This window comes from Dunckerocampus dactyliophorus, chromosome 7, assembly GCF_027744805.1.
Source record: "Dunckerocampus dactyliophorus isolate RoL2022-P2 chromosome 7, RoL_Ddac_1.1, whole genome shotgun sequence".
NCBI classification, from domain to species: Eukaryota; Metazoa; Chordata; class Actinopteri; order Syngnathiformes; family Syngnathidae; genus Dunckerocampus; species Dunckerocampus dactyliophorus.
In genome coordinates this window covers 16,142,492-16,159,938 of record NC_072825.1, presented here as the reverse complement: position 1 = coordinate 16,159,938, position 17,447 = coordinate 16,142,492, and the positions used below count along the sequence as shown (strand labels likewise).

Sequence of the window (17,447 nt, the reverse complement as noted above, 5' to 3'; positions counted from 1 at the left end):
GTTTCCAGTAAAGGTGAATTAAACTATCCGGTTCGTACAGGAACACGAGTTACAAGGGAAAAGTTCCGCAAGTAAAACTACAGTACGTATTACGTCACTTTAACTTTAAGCAGTTTCAACATACTGTACGTATGCCACCAGAATGTATACAGGTACACAAGGTTATATACACATATATACACATATATAGATTTTTGCAATAAAAAAATGTTGAAATTGTGTGTGCAGCAAAATTAGATTTATCAAGGACATTTTTTTCCTTGATAAAAGATGTGATAAACCACTGCAATGCACAGTCTTATGAGACAAATTAACTATGAACTTTGGATAGTTTTGGAAATTACATTAATTATATAATAATTATTACATAATTGTATAATAACATATAATAATATATTATATATATATATATATATATATATATATATATATATATATATATATATATATATATATATATATATATATATATATATATATATATATATATATATATATAATTATTATAAATATATAATAATATAATATAGCATAATTCTATAATAATTCTTTTTAGAGGTTTTTTTAGCCTAGATTAATCCATCCATCTATTTTCTATGCCGTTTATCCTAATTAGGGTCGCGGGGGTATGCTGACTTCGGGTGAGACCCTGGACTGGTCGCCAGCCAATCACAGGGCACATATAGACAAACAACCATTCACACTCACATTCATACCTATGGACAATTTAGAGTCTCCAATTAACCTAACATGCATGTTTTTGGAATGTGGGAGGAAACCCACACACGCACGAGGATAACATGCAAACTCTACACAGAGGAGATTCGAACCCAGGTCATCCCAATCTTCTGACTGTGTGGCCGACATGCTAACCACTCATCCACCGTGCGGCCCGCCTGGATTAATAATAAATATAATTTATCTTGTTCTGGACAAAACAACCAAGATATTTTACAACTATATTTTGCACATGTCTCCAACCAGCAAAGACCACCATGGGTACTGTCAATTAGACATGAGCAATGTGATTTTGGGGAACCTGCAAGTATTCTAGTCACGCTGGGATGCGCACTCACCTTTCCAGACAGCTAAGACCACCTTGAAACGGCGCGTCATCAGCCTGGGGGCCAGTCTCCCTTGGGCATTATTACATTTAGCGGAGCAAACATTTAATGGGGCAGAAAAGCGTTCTGCTTTGTTGGTAGATGAGATTGAAAAGTGTGTGCACAAAAGTTTAGCGGCGGCCTTTCACCATATGAAGTGGCTCTTCCACGTCAAGGTCACACACGCAATTATGTGACAAATGAGAATGTGATAACAATCCACGACGTGAATTGTTATGAATGTTGCCAAAGGATAAAAAGTATCAAAAATGTCGCGTGAGGTATGCCGTGGATCGCACTGCCACTTGCTCATATGTCTGTACACTGTCAGGTGTACAGGTGTATCGTGCGCTCATCTCTGTCCCTGAAAATGTACGCATCCATTCTGTGGTTTACTATGCTGTTGACATTCATGGAGGACCGAATCCTATCGCAGCTGAATTAAGGCAAGTGGCGAAGTACTGGTCGCCAGTCAATCACAAAGCACATCTAGACAGACAACCATTCGCACTCACATTCACACAGTCACTGAGACAGCCAAGTGAACCACTGCACTATCAGTGACCCCTCAATGTGCTGAACTAATGTACCGTAGGGCTATTATTGAACGGCAAACCAACTCCTTGTACCGTTTCCAGATAGAACCAGATAGATCCAAATACTGATAATACCGATAGCAAGGATAATATCCGTAGTAACCATAGTAGCATATAAATCACCTCAGGGAATAAGATCTTAGACACAGGAGTGCCTGGTGGGCAAAAAGCCAACTGATTTGAATGAGAGCCAATAGTCGTTTTTGCTTTAGTTGACTTTTTTTGTCTTAAACAATCGTATGTAATAAAAGGGGATAAGGGAATGATTTTGTTGATATTGTGACACTGTCTTATATTGTCGTATTTTTATATATTGTTCAATTGTTTGTTAATTAAATATATATGTATATGTATATGTAAAATCTTTGTGTCTTGTGTTTTTTCATGATCAGTAAAGTAAAGGAAAACTCCCAAAATCATTCAAAGAGCCTGAAAAATGTCAAAAGCGTCGGTAGCCTACCAGTATCGGCATCTGCATGACCCTGTATTTACGTGGTATCGGATCGATACCAAACACTTCACTATTTGTTGTTTTTGTTTCAACATCTCACACACATTCCAGTTGTATCAATTCCTGCTTCTCGAGACTACAGGACACACCAGCGTTAATGTTACCTTTTTTTTTTTAAATTGTCCGTCATTAAAATATCACTTGAAAATTGCCTGTACACTTCAAAATTTCGATGGAAACAATTCGACCCTGGAACAGATTCCTTTATTTTCTATAAAAGTGTTTTTCGATATATGAACAAATCTGAGGGTTGACCACAGGGTGCCATAACGATGTTCCACGTGTTGAGTTGTATTTTTTCCCTAGTCACCTTTATGGTTACCACCCCCCCGCCTGTCCAAAATCATGCATGTTAGGTTAACTGAAGACTTGTCTCGATACAGCAGAGGTTGTGGCCCACCTCTCACTCTAAATCAGCCGGGAGAGGCTTCAGTCACACACAGGATAAGCAGTACAGAAATTGGAAAGATGGATTCAATCCTGCGGCCTGTCAGCCCTCTGATGAGTGCACAAGGCAGCTGACGGATAACATGTATGCCCGCATGATGGACCTCTCTGTGCCACAGAGGCCATTTGCAGAGGCACGGTACTCCATCACAGAGGACACTTTATGGAGGTTCTTGCAGTAGGTCGGGTGTGGATGCCATCAGCCAAATCAAGCACAGTGAACTTGAGACCAACTTTTCGAAGGAGTATTGATCATTTGAGTGAATAAATCCATCCATCCATTTTCTATGCCGCATGTCCTCACTAGGGGAACAGGGGTATGCTGGAGCTTATCCCAGCTGGCTTTGGGCAAGAGGCAGGGTACACCCTGGACTGGTCACTGAGTGAATAAACCTTTGGCTAATTCATTTTTTAACAAATTAACAGAAGTTCCAACTTCCTGTCAGATCTGTTTCATTTCAACCTAAGACTACCTCAGGGGCCCATTTGAAAATGCTTCTTTTCACAGACATCCAACACTTTTCGGCTTAAGTGTTATGGGATGCACAAGGGAAACTGTTGTGAATGACAGTTACAACCCTCTTGATTCTATTTTAAATATTGTCATCAGGCTAATATCTCTACAGGCGTCATGGGAAAGGGTTTTATCAAATGACTTTTGCACAAGGAACTCTCTTGGTAGAGGCACTTTCAAACATATGAAAAATGTAAGAAATACCAAGTACAATGGATGATGTGCAATTACATTGCGGCTGGCCAACAAAATGCACCAAAGACCAACTTCAACTTGTGCAGGCAGCTACAGTACTATAGTTTAACAAGTGCAACAAAGACACGCTTCAATTTCTGTTATTTATAAACTGCACCTTGAATGTCCAGACACTTAATAGCTAAAGGATATACAGCCAAGCGCCTTTTGGACACTGTGTAGTATGTTTTTAACTTTGTGTTAACATAATATACACGATATACTAGAAATAATATACAGTAACCATGTACTTAAAACACTTTATTTCCAACCTTTACAGATGTATCACTAGAGATTACCCAAAGACTAAAAAGGTGTGACACTGTACGTATCTGTAACAAATACATTACCTAGTTACATGATGCAAAAAGGTGAACAAGCGTAAATGCAAAATACAAAAAAAAAAAACAAAACATGAAATAAAACTGACAAATTGCCTGAATTATACAACTGAACCACGATATCTGTCGACAAGGAAGATCTAACATTTTTGACGGAATAACTTTTTTGTTTATCATGGAAAAAACAAGTGCAACAAGGATAAATTGGAGAGGTTACACTTTAGAGTAATAAAACAGTACCTTCCATTAAGTACATGTAGACACAGGATTCCACTTTGCAAAATGTTATTTTTTTACGTTCATAAGCTGTAATATTTCTCGGTTGAGAAGAGTACTGTGATAAGATTTATGGATGAACAGACAATGGGAATTTAACTTAAAACAAAATGAATCAAAGCGTACAAATTGGTGAAAGAGAAATGCTTCTATATAAATATAACTGTTAAACATTCTCCGCTTTGTGTTTGAATCCAATGAATACTGCATGTTTCCACCTGAAATACAGTAAAATCATTTTAAACCCTTCCCTAGTAAGCCCACCCTTTCTCTGGGAAGAGAAAGTCTGACAGAAAACACAAAATAAAAAGTTGAGCATTTAAAAAAAAAAAAAAAAAAAGCAGTGTTTTTTTCTTCCAATGTCTAAATAAGGTTGAATCGTGGTCCAGCTGTGGCGATGATGTCGCTGTAAGGCTCTGTCTGGGTGACCTCGATAGCTTGCTGCTTCTTGAGGACCAGGAAACTGTAGAACTTAGCAGCCGCCTGCTTCCTGTTGTTGTTCCGGCACAGGTCAAGCAGGCTGACGGAGTCTGCTCCAGTCTTGGCCATGACGCGCTGCAATGTGGTTTGGACAGATACATAAATAAATAATTAGGTTGTCAACAGTATTTAAAATCAGGGGTGTGTGAAAAACAGGCTATCCCCGAGAGGAAGAATGACAAAAAATAATTGAGAACAACTGTGGTAGGGTGATGTGTACATATCTTACAACTACCATCATAATTCACAACTACAGTTTTACATCAACAGTTCTACCAATAATTTCAGTTAATTTAAAAGTTAAAAGTATGAAGTCAGTAATAAACAAATCAAAGATCGATAGAGGGAAATTAAGGAATGTTTTTGTACCTGAAGACCATGTAGCATCTGCTGGGTTCTCTTGTTCCATCTCTTCTCTTCTTGGTCCTGGTCTCCAGCTTGACCTTCTTCTTCCTAATGAAGAAACATGGTAGTTTTGCACTTCATAAGAGATTCACTGTCTGCAGAAATTGGTTGATTACAGTATTTGCTAACTTTACATAAACATAGTGTGTTAAAACATTGAATTGTTTAGGTTTTTCCCGTACAGAATATCATTAGTGCTACATAAAGCTATGAAGGGTAAAAGACAAAACTGAGATTAGTAGATACTGGCAGAGGTGTGAACTCCAGTCACGCGACTTGGACTCGAGTCAGACCTGAGTCACAATTATGACTTTGGACATAACTTGACAATATACTTGGACTTTAACATCATTTACTCAGGACTTGACTCGGACTTTAGTTTAATGACTTTAAATTCTGTGAGTGTGTTGAATTAAATGTGTCCCCACTCAAAGTATACATAACAATCACGTTAGTGGTAATGTCCAGACAGAAAATATTGTCAGGTTCTGATCAAACTGCCGCTATGCTATTCATGTTCATAGTGTCAAGGCTGTCATTGTTTATACAAAGTTAATCACGTCCATCTATTGAATACCAAATTAAACCTGAAAAGAGGAGATTGCGGCAACAGCTTGGTATTAGCTTGATGCTTGCCGTGCCAACCATATGATGAATAAGGACTATATACAGTGTGTGTATGTATGTATGTATAAAAAAGGAATATTGACTGGTCAAAAGAACTGGTGGAAACATCACACCTTGCAAGCAAACAAGACAAAAAAAGCAATTACGCTCTTACCTCCTCTTCGTCGCTCTCATCTTTCTTGTCCTTGCTCTTTTCTCCAATTAGGTCAAGTTCAGGAACAAGCTGGGTGAGGTTGACCGTACTCTCCTCTGGGGGCAAGTCCACCTGAGGCATATCTAGCCTCTGAGACAAGACTGAGCGGTCAGCTGCCTGTTGCGGTTGCTGCTGATCCAAGGCAGCCATCTGTAAAAAAAAAAAAAAAAAAAGGCCACTCAAATCACACCAACAGCACATTAGCCTCCTGGGTGCCTTGTTCTGCTTTAAAGGAAACCTCCAATGAGCTTACATTCTTAAATTTGCAAGTACACAACATCTGGAGTCAGAGGGTTTTGTAGTTTAAGGAATAACATTGGTCAACTTCTTTTAACACTTAGGTGACAAGTAACAGGACTGCATCATTTTGCAATAACGAAACAAGAGACGGAAAGCACAGTTCACAGTAATCATATGAAATTAGGGGTAAGCTATAATTACCATGCTGATATGACAAATTATGACATCATACTGTTACATAAGATAACATTAAAAAATAGCTCCAATAACCCGGGGCTTGTTCCTAGCGCCGTGGCGTGTGAAAAGTGAAATTTTTTTTGCCAGAGACGACCCGAGGGCTAAAGCGATCTGTGATTTCATTATGGAAATGATGGCGCTAGATGACCAGCCCTATACGATGGTTGAAGATACCGGCTTTTGTCGGCTAGTAAACCCCTTGGAGCCATGGTTTGTACTTCTAAGCTGCCGCTATTTAAAAAGTTTTGTTAATAGTAGCGAAGTCATTTTTAAAAGGAGGTACAGGTACAGTTTGTCAAATCCAACTTTGAGTCACTTCTCCCTTCAGCTTCAGGTGTGCACAAACTACCGTTAAATGTAAATATAAAAAATAGATTATAAAAAGCTACCCGTTATCTATATCGGTCTTGAGAAGCAGCAAGTTAGCAGTATCTGCTTGAAAAAAAATAAATAAAAATGGCGCATCCCTATATGAAATGTTCATACCAGTTCATTTTTAGTGTGGTGCTCTACAGTATACTTTTCTAGGACAGTGACAGTTTGACACTGGGAAGAACTGTTTCCATTTTAATTCTATATGAGATGTGTGGGAGTGTTTTGAAAGCCGACCCTTTGAGATCCACTACCATCATCAACAGGTTCTGAGATAGAAAATCAAAAGACATTTTTGAACAACTCACAGGCAGGGTGCTCTCCTTGTCAAGGGTCTTGCGTTTAACACCACGGGGTGTGGAGGGAGGAGGCATGACTGTCTCATCCAGTGTTGTCCTGCTGCCTTCCACTGCAGATGCAGCCAGCATACTGGGCTCTTCCATGATAGTCTGATCTGTAAGGCCAATAATTAGCTTTTCCTCCCAACTGCTGACTGTCACCCTCACACGTCGATAACCCCTTACCAATGACATCTCTGTGCTGACTCATGACCTCCTCTCTAGGCACCTCGGGATTCTCCAGCTCTTTGAGGAACTCATCCAGACTGTCTGCTTCGCCGCCCTTCCTCCGCTTCCTCAGCTCATCTGGCACCAGAGGTGTCAGGCAGCGTGTGAACATCTAGCATTTCAATTGTGAGATTCAGAGAGAAGATAGGAAAACCAAATGAGGATCATTATAAAATTTAAAAAAAAAAAAAAAGCCTTATGGGACAGACAAGTGCGAGACAAAAAGATTAAATATTTGATAAATTATGCACAGACATGCTTTTTGTTCAGTATTCTGAGGAAGCACAGGCAGCAGCAAAAGGAATAAGAAAACACATTCTTTCCTTGTGTTCCTTCAATTTCCAAACCTGAATAGCATACCAATAAAAGATAGCACTTGAAAAAAAAAACCTCTCAGTCCAACTTTAACAGTTATTTGGCTACTTGAAGACTCCATCCACTGGGGTGGCTTGTGTTCGGCAGGTGACAGTTTGTGCTCTTAAGACACAACAGGTGTTTTCCCCAAAAAAAAAATAAATAAATAAATAAAAAGTTTTTTTTTTTTTTGGCTCTGCCCTCTACAAATCACATAATCAGTAATGTCACAAATCCATTGTGTGCATTACCTTGAGCAGTCTGGCGTTCCAGAGAGGTTGAGCGGGAAGGGAGAAGAGCTTCTCTACTCCTCCGGTCTCCTTCCACATCATCAATTTCTTAGTGGGAGGGGCAAGGTCCAGAGTGGTGACAATGTCAGAGTAGTCAGACAACTGGGCCCTGATGGTTTTGCTGTCCAACTCCTTCACGCTGTCGACAATCAGCTTCCTCTTTCGCTTCGCCTTGGTCTCTTTCACTGGAGACAAGTTTAAAAATAATTATGACACACATCATATAGCGTCATCATTCTGTTACTTAATTTTAATAGTGTTTATAGACAGTTTGCGAGTTTAAAAAGGAAAATGTTTGATGAATGAAACTGCACAAGAAGAAAAACAATTTCTTTTTACCAGTGATGTCGATTGGCTCCAGTGCAAAGGCTTCCTCCTCATTGTGGACCAGCGTGGTTTGCTCTGTCTGATCAGCCATGGTTGGCAATGGCTCTGCTGGGCCGGAGTCTGGGCTGTCTGGACCCGCTACACACACAAATTGTAACTATCTTGAAATGCATTTTTTTTTAATTCATTAAGTTTCTTATAGGTGTAATTGGATTTTTTGGACACTGTAACCATGTATTTTGCTGTATGCCACACACGGGACAGCTTTACTTACGTGACTGGAGGTTGTCAAAGTCGTCCTCATCATCACCATGATCAGGAGGCATCATGACGCTCTCAGTGATGGCTGGAGGGTCGTCAAAGATACCGCCTCCATCTTCAGAGCTCAGTAGCTTATCCACTAAGAAATCACAAGCTCATTTAAAATCATCACTTAGCCATAAATGCATCATAGGCGAGCTGCCAGGAGAGGCACTGAATGTGCAACTAATTGACACGCCGAAGAGCTCACCAAGCATCCCTCCATCACTGTTGCCCATGGAGGCGTCCCCAAAGTCATCATACTCCATATGGTTGGATTTATCAGGCAGATTAGCTGGACCAGGCTCAGCCTCTAACAAAAGGTTAGAGGCTGTGGCGCCATGCATGATATCCTCCTCAAACGTGCTCGCATCACGCATCATCTCCCGGTCGTCCATGCCGAAGTCAGCTGCGAAGAGCAGATTATTGTAAATATGAAGAAAACAAAGGTTTTCTATTTTGACAGAACATAATCAGACCGTCCAGGATTTTGCAATGTTGCAATTACAACTATTAATGTAACTTCAGCAAAACCAAGAGACGTTAGCATGACATGCAACTTTAACCAATCACTGCAATGTCACTGCAATGTAACAACTTATACAATGACTAAGTGATGGTACATGCAAACGGGCCCTAGAAGGAATCACGTCCTAGTCCAGCGTAGCTCCATTGTGAGCACATCTTTAGACCACTTTATGGAGCCATTTGATCAAAAGTATAGTATGTACATGTTTTTAGTATATTAAAAAAGTGTCGAAAAATATTACAGTTGTCTGCAATTTATTTACCAATTATGTAATGAAATTGCAAAAATGCCACAAAACCAAAATCTTTTCTGGCAACACGTTGAAAAAGGTGCCTCAAATTCAATGATAATCGGAGAATCCCTGTGGTACTGCTAAATGTTGCATCTAAATTGTTTCTACATGAAAAACGGCACATAAGTCTGCAAATGGTGTCTTACCAAAGTCATTGTCTTGCAAGAGGCTGAGATTGCCAACATCCTCTCTCATGGTGATCTCCTCAACTCTGCTCTGGTTCAGGGTAAATTGCTGGGCCACATCAATGTCACTGTGTAAAACACATCAAAGTGATGAATACAACAGTAGATGCAGTAGTATCCACCTTACTTTTCCTGGGGGTGCTGAACCCACTGTAATATTTCCCAAACCGCTTATTTTTCCTCTACATTCAAGCCATTCATCTAGGGCTGGGCAATATAACCTCAATATCACGATAAATTGGGCACTATTGCCTCGTTAACAATAAATGCACGATAAATCCCTGACCACTATATATCTTTGCCACTGAAAATAATTGCAGGAAATGCAAATTAACTGCTTTTCGTTGATTTATTGATCAACTGTTACACATTATTTTCAATGAAATATAATGCATGTAATGGGACGCACCTATTCCGCCTATAAAGTCTTCTGAAAAAAAAAACTCCAAAAAGCGCCAACAATGCTCCATTTACATAATGTGCTGTGGGTGGTTACCATCTTTGTGGAACCCAAAATAACCCTTCCTGGGACTGCGGTCCACAAATATGAATGTATCGCACATAGCCTGGCATACTACATCCTGTACACATATGTACCAAGCTACAAACACAGTCACATCACATGACTGCCATCACCTCTCATGCAATGACATTAATAGCCATTTAGCACACTGCACAAGAAGAATGGCGTTAATATCAACCCAACCTACCACAACCATGTCAGGTAACATTTTCCAATAATAATAATAATAATAATAACAACAACAACAGTTAAAAATCTAGTGACTCATTTTTCTAACAATTCAATTCAATTCCAGACATTCCATTGTCATGTTATTTGCCCATGTGTGTGTGCCATGTTGGCTTTAGAAATTGGATACATAACCATCATCAAAATGACCATATACACAATGAAAAGAGAATTTCACATGTTCTTCTAGCCATGTGATCATCGATTAGTGACATCAAATAAAGAATGGAACACTTAAAAACTGATACCAACAGCAAACTAATCATGGTTTCCATTAGCCTTTTTTCCTATAGCTTTTATAATGTTTTTTTTAATCTTGTTCTTTATTTGTGAATTGTCAAATTTGCATAATTGGTCATGATGTACAAGTTTTTTTTGGTTATTTTAAAGGCTTTAAAAATCCATATATTTCAGGTGAAGTATTTGTGTATCAATTGGCATTACAATGCATACAAACAGGAAAGAAGTATTTTTAGCGCATGATTGAAAAAGTGGGCCGCACGGTGGTCTTGTGGTTAGCATGTTGGCCAACACAGTAACAGTCTGGAGATCGGGAAGACCTGGGTTTGATTCTCCCTTGGGCATTTCTGTGTTGACTTTGCATGTTCTCCCCGTGCATGTGTGGGTTTTCTCCGGATATTCCGGTTTCCTCCCACATTCGCAAAACATGCATGTTAGGTTAATTGGTGACTCTGAATTGTCCATAGGTATGAATGTGACAGTGAATGGTTGTTTGTCTTTATGTGCCCAGGGTGTGTCCCGCCTGACGCCCGAAGTAAGCTGGGATAGGCTCCAGCATGCCCCCGCGACCCTAAAGAGGAGACGCGGTATAGAAGATGAATGGATTGAGAAAGCAGTATAGTACATCACAGAGAGCGCGCCAGTATTCAACTGATAACATAGCTAGTTAGCTACGTCAGCGAGTGCATCTTGCACGGATGAGATGCCATACCGTGTCAACCCGAGTTGCCAATGTGAGCCAAGAAAAGTTGTAGGAGACTTGTAGATTTATATACAGATGCGGCAAAATGTTACTCTACTTTAATTCACTTTTTATGGACTTATTTTAGGAGCAAAATGTGAATGAAAGGGTTGAAAAATGTAGTCGCACCCGTTCTCCCTTTTTATTTTTTATACTCTCACAGTCTACTGTATTTCTAGGCGCATAAGCAAGTGAAATGCTGGCATTGTACAGCCGCTTCTTCATTTGAACCATCACCCACTCCCTCATCGTCTGTTTCCCTTCTTGTTCAGACTGGATGGGTGGAGTCACGTGACTACACATGCTGGACCTCGTCTTAAAGGGGAATGAACATAGCATACCAGCACACACAATCAAAACAGACAAAAAAGGGCTTATTTTCTTTATTAAAACACCAAATTTATCAACATGGGCAAAATGATGTCTGTTATCGTACTAAATTTTGGTAACGGTAAATTTTCGGTTTATCGCCCGGGCCTACTTTGATCCAAAAGCAAACATATGTTTTTGTCCTTAAGGAGAAAGCTTTCAGAAAACTTCGAGAAGACTTTCCAAAACTTCCCATTTGTTTGATTTCACAACTGAGCTTTCTGACTCGTGGCCTTTGAACGGTGCAAATCAATCTTCTTTATTTAAATAGTACTCCACAAAAAACATGTTAAAGTCATTGCCGTATGTGCACTAACATTTCCTAAAGTGGCAGACACTGACCTGTCAACCTGAATACTTCCCGGATGCATGGAAGCACACTACGCAATTCAGAAATGCAACAAAATGCAGATCTGGAGAGCAGCAACGCACATTTAAAAAGGTCAAAATGTGTGTCGAGTACAAAAAATCCGTGCATGTTGGCAGGTCTGCAGATAAATGCAACTTATAACAAGCATGGAAAGAATTATTAAAGTTGTTTCCACAATTTCGTGCTAATTTTAAGTTTGAATTGGATGAGTTTGTTTTTATGTGGACAAAGATGATTAAAAAAAAAAAAAAAAACATAATATAGATCTTTTTCACCCTGTAGTTTGGAAACCATAATGCTGACTTACTCCAGATCGGGAAGCGGCTGGTCAAAGTCATGGAACTCTTCAGGTAAGGTAATGGCATTGTAGGCTGCCTCTCTGTTTTCTTCAGGCAAATCTACCACACCTGAACAAAAATACAAAAAAATATTGTGTTAGACATAACGATACTCATAACACAGTACCAAGGACAAACTCAAGAGATGTCCCCTTACCTGGTCGAAAAGCCATCTTGATTTTGATAAAGGCTTCATTACAATCTGCCAGCAGGTACTTTGCCTTCCTGTGGTAGATTCTGACCACCCCAAGAAGAAGGTGACCTGATGTACGCAGCGCCATCTTCACCTACGAGCACCACACATATAGGTTTATAAAGGCCTCAAACTGAACTGACAATATTGACCTGCTGCAAAGCAGACACTGTACTTGTGTTATTACCTTGGGCGAGATGATGCTCTCCACACTGCTCTCCAAGTTGCATTCGAACACATGAGCTTTGGTCAGCTTCTTGTCCCAGTGGGCCGCTAGCCAGATCTTGGCCAGCGGCCCACGTTTGCTGAGGACAAAGTGGGCGTAGAACATTGCCCCGGGACCACTGCCTCACACACTCACAATGGCGTGGGTTCACCTGGAGAGCAAAACGTACTGGCATTTAAACAGTAAAAAAGTCAATCCAACATAGGAAGTACTAACTAGGAGATTTGTACTTTAAAATCGCAAGGCAGTAGTTGAGCATCCCCCTCACCCACACCCACACAATTTCCTGACCCTTCAAGGATCCACACTTCCAAAATCAAACTTCGAATGAAACAAGGGGTCTGGTCAGTTATGTTACTACCAGTTTAACAATAGAATTGACACCGCCTCCAAGTGGCCCAAATCAAACCAGACGAGTTGGAAATCTCCACCAATAAACCTCGAGAGGTGCAACTGTTGAACATAAACGAATATATGTAACAATTACATGGGTAAAAATGTTCTGCAAGAAAACCAGACATCTTGGAACTCCATACATTAACAAAACTGACGTTCGGTCTTTTAACCGCTGGTGATTGAAACGCAAACAGAATCGAGTCAATGCGCTACGTTGATGTTAAATGTACCCGTCAAGTGGTGATGTTTCGCATTGTAAGCAAAACGAGGACGCGATAGTCATTGTTTTGACAAACCCCCTTTACCTAATCAGAATGGAAAATACTGGATACGCACGTGATTCAATGACTTTAATAAACAATAGTCTTGAAATGGATACATAATGGTTGTGTAACGGTAAAACGTTTAAAAAAAATGAGAGCAAATGAATGAAATCGCGCCAGTGAATAGTCGGCGCCATCAACTGCGAGTACCTAAGTTAGCCGCCAGGTAGCATTAGCATTAATCACAACCAGCATCTGTATAATTGTGTGCTGAAGGTTTTCATCGTTTCCCCACGAATCAAAAAGTCGATTTCGGCAGCAAAATGCGTAAACAACCACAAGTTTACGTTCGCCATCCTAGCATGTTCACACTTTTCCCTCTCACATCACATCAGAGCCGTTAGCTGGCGGCTAACGACTCCTGTACTACGAAGGCCTGAACAAATGACCACGACCGTGCATACTTACGTCGTCTAAAATATACAGAAAATAACGCGCAAAGTAGTGCAACTGCAAAGCCACTTACCGACGGTACACCACTTGTGAGTGAAATTCCGCAAATTATGTTATTTCTCCCAGCGAATTCCCCCCTGTTGTACTCATTAAAACAGTAAAGATGGCGCCAGTCGCCTTCCTCCCGCTCACCGCTGCCCTTTTAAAATCGACAGGATGTTTACAGTCAAAAATGGCGGAGGAGGAGTTTCCTGAGTGAGGGACAACTCGCAGTGAGCGCTCACGGCCAATAGGGGGCTCTGAAAATAAAAGAAAATAAGAAAAAAAAAATAAATCATGTCTGGCAAAAGGAGTGTAATCTCCTACATGACATATGAATCTCTACTTTTTTATATGCAACTGGGATACAGGTAATAATAACAATAAAATAAATAAACAATGGAAATAAAATTGATTACAAATAATGTAATAATTAAGAAAGAATAGGGGCGGGACTCACACTGAGCATTCGTGCTACAGCCTGCTTGCTTGTCCCTAGGTTAGGATATCGTTAGCATATTATCCCGTACAGGTGCCAATTTAGTACTTTTGAAACTGTGCTGATGCTCAAACAGTGCTCAAACCGACACTTTAAAAAACAAAATATGCTAATTTAGTTTAAAAAAATGGCTTTTTATATTTTTTTTACATGCAAGATAGACAGAACAGTAATTTAAATATTTCAATAATATAAATAATCTAAAAGTAAATTCACAAATTTGAAATGAATCCACAACAAATTGTCATAATTATTTAGTTAGCACTGCTGTTGGCGTGTTAAGGTCGGCAATAAAGTTAGTGTTAGCGTCTGTGTGCGTGTCTGTCGGGATGCTTACTGACGAGACATTACTTGCACAATATCACCTTCAAGCCCTTGCTGTAGGTGGTTGAGTCTGCATTCATTTATTACTGAAATGAGGCACTGATAGCTACCTCTTATTTCAGTTCGGTTACTAGCATTTACGTCGGCACTGGCGCCATTATGTTACAGAGTTTCGGTATGCATCCCTACCCTACTTGTCCCATCACTTCTATTCTGCTGTATTACTGCAATTTCCTTGACTTTATGGGTTATTTAGAGTCATTCCTGCTTTTGTGGAAGGTGGTTGCTGTCATTAATTATTCGCGAGAGAAGCCATCGCATTCAGCAAATGACACGTCTTTATTACACGCACAAATGTACTTGCGTTTGAGGCAGCAGGTCATGGTTTTGACTTCTCCATTATTTTGAGTCTTTGTATTTTATTGCTATTAAAATGTCTCGGGTATCAGTGAGAGCCTGCGTCATTCTGTGACTCGGCTACGTTGCACACGTGCATGTGCATGGAATTGTTCGACACCACCTCTTCCAATCATGTCAGAACTGTTACAAAACATGGTAAAACACAGCAGTTGCGAGAGTTACCAGCATCTCTTAACACATGTCAAAGCATAATAAATAACGGTGGTTATCAATGCAATGATCAGTTACTACCAATACTCCATCTGTACATCTGAACACTAAAATATGAGAAGCAGACGCCCATGTGTGCAGCAAAATCGATTTTACCAGCAGTATGTTAGATCGGATATGCCTGACAGAGAGATTTTCAGTCAAATTGCAAAAATTGGTAGACAGGAAAGCGGATTTGTCTCATAGGCTCCGGCATCTGTTGCCGTAGGAAGGCTGCCAGCTGAGCATGTTTATGATTTATCAGCAGCAGGAGGCTGTGTCATCGCACAGGGATTTCTGCAACATTAACTCGAGGCACTACTCGGGCATCAATTTAATCCTATACTGTCTTTCCCTCGGTTTTGCAGTTGATTTGTTGCAACTCATTGCATATAGTTGCGTATATGGAACAAGATACAAGGTGAAAAATACTACCAATTTGACATGAAAAGCACATCATATGGTAAAAACCCCAAGTTATTTGCATGTATTGTTTACATGCTACCTAATGCAGCCTGTCCCAGTCTTTCCGCCATCTGTTAAACCAGATCATTTCATCCCAAGAGGCAATTTCTACGTGCTGATATGCCTCTTCACCTTCCCGTGCAAGATGACGCACAAGGCATGAATCAAATATCTGATAATGTGTAGCTTTGTGAAATAGGCTGCGGGCTAGAAACGCTCCCAGGGCGAAAAGGTGGCAGGAGATCTTCATTAAAGCAATTGTAGACTGATGAACGTAATTACTTTGATCCCATGAAATGAATTGTTTGTGGTGACATAATTTGACTAATCTGAATGCATTCAATCATGTTTCCACAGGGGGTCCCTGCCAAAAAAATATGTACCCACGAGTTGCTCCCTGACAAATGAGCTTAGCAGTCATCAAATTCCCATCTATAAGAAATGTGTACTGCAACAGTGAAAGAAGAAAACAAAACATGTCCACTTTAAGGAAAAGGAAAATACAAATTTGGTGGAACATTGTGCTAAAATATTTAAAAAGATGTACGGTGTAGAAAATCGATGGATAGTGCAGTATAAAATGCAGGAAAATCCAGTTAATAGAAATCGGTGTATGTCCACCTGCCACTTCACTGGGTATTCCTGCATCTACACAGCACAAATTTAAATCTAAGCAAGATTAAATATCCGGAATGAACGTCAAAATACTTACTCTTGACAAACACAATATTTTTTCTTACCTTTGACCAACGTGCTTATGTTAATGTCTTTAAAATTGTATTGACGACACAACAGAGCAAGAATATTTGACTTGCCAAAACTCCATTCTAAGCAGTCGGACCTACAAATGTGGTGCCCCAGGCAAGATTTTATATGGCGCCCCCCATCAGCGATTTAAATCCGCTTAAAAAAAAAAATCGAAAAGCGTTGTTTTTACTATTGTCTTTCATTTATAAGATAACATGTCACCCAATTTACATGCTTATTAACAAATGACAAATAAATCAAAAAAAACCTGAAATACGCTATAAACTCCCTCACCACAAGTCAATAAATAACAATAGTAGTACATTATAAATCAGTGGTCATCATCTTAGGCGATCATCAAAAAAAAAAATCATTATGCTTAGGCTTGTTTAGCATCAGCTGATAGGTTTCCAATGTGGTTGGGAGGGCAAGGTGAGGAGCGATGAGCAGCGGAGAGGAGACGTGAAAATGGAGAAGCATGTGAGAGTTGTTGGTCCAACGAATGGGAAATTTACATTTCAAAAACGCCCCGACAGCACCATTGATAAAGGTAGACTGACACGCCTTCTTTGTATCATACAAGCCACCGTGCAGGACTACAGTGACGACCAAAATCAGCGAGATACGCAATGGCGAAAAGAAAAACAAACTTAGGATTTTGGTGGAGGATTCATCCAACAGTGTTGCTGTAACCCAGTGCTTCTCAAATAGTCGGGCGGGCGGGGTGAACTGTCGGGGAGGCGTGAGAGGCAGGGAGGACTTTCAACATTCGTGCAGACTTGCCAACATATCTGAATTTGTCATACTCAGCATGCAATTTGACTCTGGAATATGCTTGAATGCTTCACTGCTCTCCATTTTGGTGCATTTTTTTGGTTTCAGTTTTGAGTTGAGTCTGTACAGTACAGAAAAATAGATATCAGTTTCTCAGTAGTATTGCGAATAGGGGGGGCATGACAGAAAATAACTGAGAGCCACTGTTATAACTGAAGATCACTGGACCC

General features: G+C 39.9%; 1 protein-coding gene across 1 annotated transcript; it reads right to left on the bottom strand.

Moving 5' to 3' along the window:
• Positions 1-3,653: 3,653 nt before the first annotated feature.
• Positions 3,654-13,995, bottom strand: LOC129185645 (double-strand-break repair protein rad21 homolog A-like). Its single transcript, XM_054782972.1, has 14 exons — positions 13,834-13,995; positions 12,610-12,799; positions 12,387-12,516; positions 12,199-12,298; positions 9,381-9,487; positions 8,625-8,822; positions 8,388-8,513; positions 8,126-8,251; positions 7,748-7,971; positions 7,101-7,254; positions 6,885-7,030; positions 5,689-5,877; positions 4,872-4,955; positions 3,654-4,577 (listed from the first exon to the last, which is right to left on the bottom strand). Exons 2-14 carry the CDS (start codon positions 12,751-12,753, stop codon positions 4,386-4,388), a joined length of 1,920 nt encoding a protein of 639 aa, XP_054638947.1. The 5' UTR covers positions 12,754-12,799; positions 13,834-13,995; the 3' UTR covers positions 3,654-4,385.
• Between the last annotated feature and the right edge of the window lie 3,452 nt (positions 13,996-17,447).